This window comes from Eurosta solidaginis, chromosome 5 (assembly GCF_040869045.1).
Source record: "Eurosta solidaginis isolate ZX-2024a chromosome 5, ASM4086904v1, whole genome shotgun sequence".
Classification (NCBI taxonomy): domain Eukaryota; kingdom Metazoa; phylum Arthropoda; class Insecta; order Diptera; family Tephritidae; genus Eurosta; species Eurosta solidaginis.
Window position 1 is genome coordinate 52,925,938 of NC_090323.1, and position 1,727 is coordinate 52,927,664.

The following is a 1,727-nucleotide window of genomic DNA, read 5'->3' on the forward strand; positions in this document are numbered from 1 at the left end:
TCGAAGCGACTGTATTTGCAAGGACCAATACAATTGAAATAAAGGGGCGGACTTTTACTAAGTTTCTCTGCGAAAAAAAAACTCGAAAAGTAATTAAAAATAGTTAAACTAAATTTGGCCAGACAATTTAAAAATAAGCCGACTGAATAGAAGACCTTACAACACTTACTGCATTGCAGTATAGATAAACTCGAGAAATCATTCGAGCGGAACTAGAAATAAAAAATATAATATTTTCTTTTTAATTTTCTCATATTTTATTTTTATAATTTTGTTTTTACAATTCTTTCTTAATAACTAAATTTTTCACTACAAAAATTTTACATGGAAGACAATGACTTTAATCGCTAATTTAACAGCTATGTGTTTAGACTAATGCAAACCACTTAAAATAACTAAATTGGGAAGACATGTGATTTTTTTTAAAGCTATAAACCTAGAATTTGTGAAAAATTTAATTTCAAAATTACAAATACAATTCTAAAACTCACTATAGATCACAATTCTACAAAATTACAAAATTTGTCACTGCAATTTAAATTTTTTTTTCACAATTGAATATCAATTATTCATAAAAGAAGAACACTAAATTTATTTGTAGCCATGCGACTAAAAGCTAATATCACCACAAATATTATAGTTACAAAAAATAAAAAACTTAACTCTCAAAACAAAATTAAAAGGCACAAAAAATAGGAAGCAAGTAAACGCGCATGCGTGCGTGCGATCAACGCGCAACTTTAACACTTGGCTTTGATTGCAAAGTGTAGGTTACGCTTAAAGCTGCTACCGTGGCAAATGTTTGTGTGAACTTGTATTGATGATGCTGCTGCTTGTGGCTGCCTCACGCTTGACCCCAACGATCGAGTTGCTGACGCAATTGTAACTCTTGTTGGCGCGGCATATCCATTGATGTCCAAAAGAATGTACCGTTAGCGGTGCGCGCAAAATGTACCGGAATGTAGTGTTGTTGCTGTTGTTGTACGGGCAAAATTTGTTGACTATCACCTTGACGTACAATTATCGCTGCTGTGGGTGCACAATGTTGCAATTCTTTATGTAGCCTTTGCTCTAAAGCTTCATTCGCCAAATTGTCATCGTGTGCATTGAGTGCGGCTGGATCTTTACGCATATCTTCCAGTGAAGAATTGTAATCATTCTGTTGTTTGACTTCAGCGAGTGTTTTTTGCAACAATTGCTTCTTCTTGATGATACGCATTAGTGGGCGTAAAAGTTTCTTAACGCTGCGCATTGCCATTTTATGTTGATCTTTAACGGCGGCCAATTCGTTGGCGTGAAAATTATATTCACGCGTTAGAAAAGTCATTTTTATTGTGTGATGATTTTTCGATTTTCTAATTGGAAATAACTTGAGATTTTAATTCAAAATTGAGCTATGTTCGACACGTTTGCTTGATCTTAAATGCAATTCACTTCTACATTCACTGCTATTTATACCCAACGCGCTCTGCGGTAGCAATCAGTAAATGCTTATATTTTTCTCTACGACTCTCAACGCGCTCTGCTGCTGTAGCCAATCAGTATTGCCGTAGCCGGCAGGTGGCTATTAACTTTACTCTCCTTAGCAACAAGCACTACAAACATTGTAGGCACGTAGATTAACTGCAAACAACCACCAACATTGAATTCTCTGCGCTGACTCCATCCACAAACTCAACTGCACTCAAACTCTGCTCATAACAAAAACACTAACCTGCCACATACCA

At 35.5% G+C, this 1,727-nt stretch overlaps 1 protein-coding gene across 1 annotated transcript; it reads right to left on the bottom strand.

Annotated features, from left to right (window-relative positions):
• Window positions 1-233: 233 nt before the first annotated feature.
• Tom (Twin of m4) lies at window positions 234-1,418 on the bottom strand. Its single transcript, XM_067787477.1, has one exon. It carries the CDS (start codon window positions 1,325-1,327, stop codon window positions 845-847), a length of 483 nt encoding a protein of 160 aa, XP_067643578.1. The 5' UTR covers window positions 1,328-1,418; the 3' UTR covers window positions 234-844.
• Between the last annotated feature and the right edge of the window lie 309 nt (window positions 1,419-1,727).

Bases quoted from the DNA above. Each gene is read 5' to 3' on its own strand.
- Tom (XM_067787477.1), bottom strand. From the start codon at position 1,327: ATGACTTTTCTAACGCGTGAATATAATTTTCACGCCAACGAATTGGCC.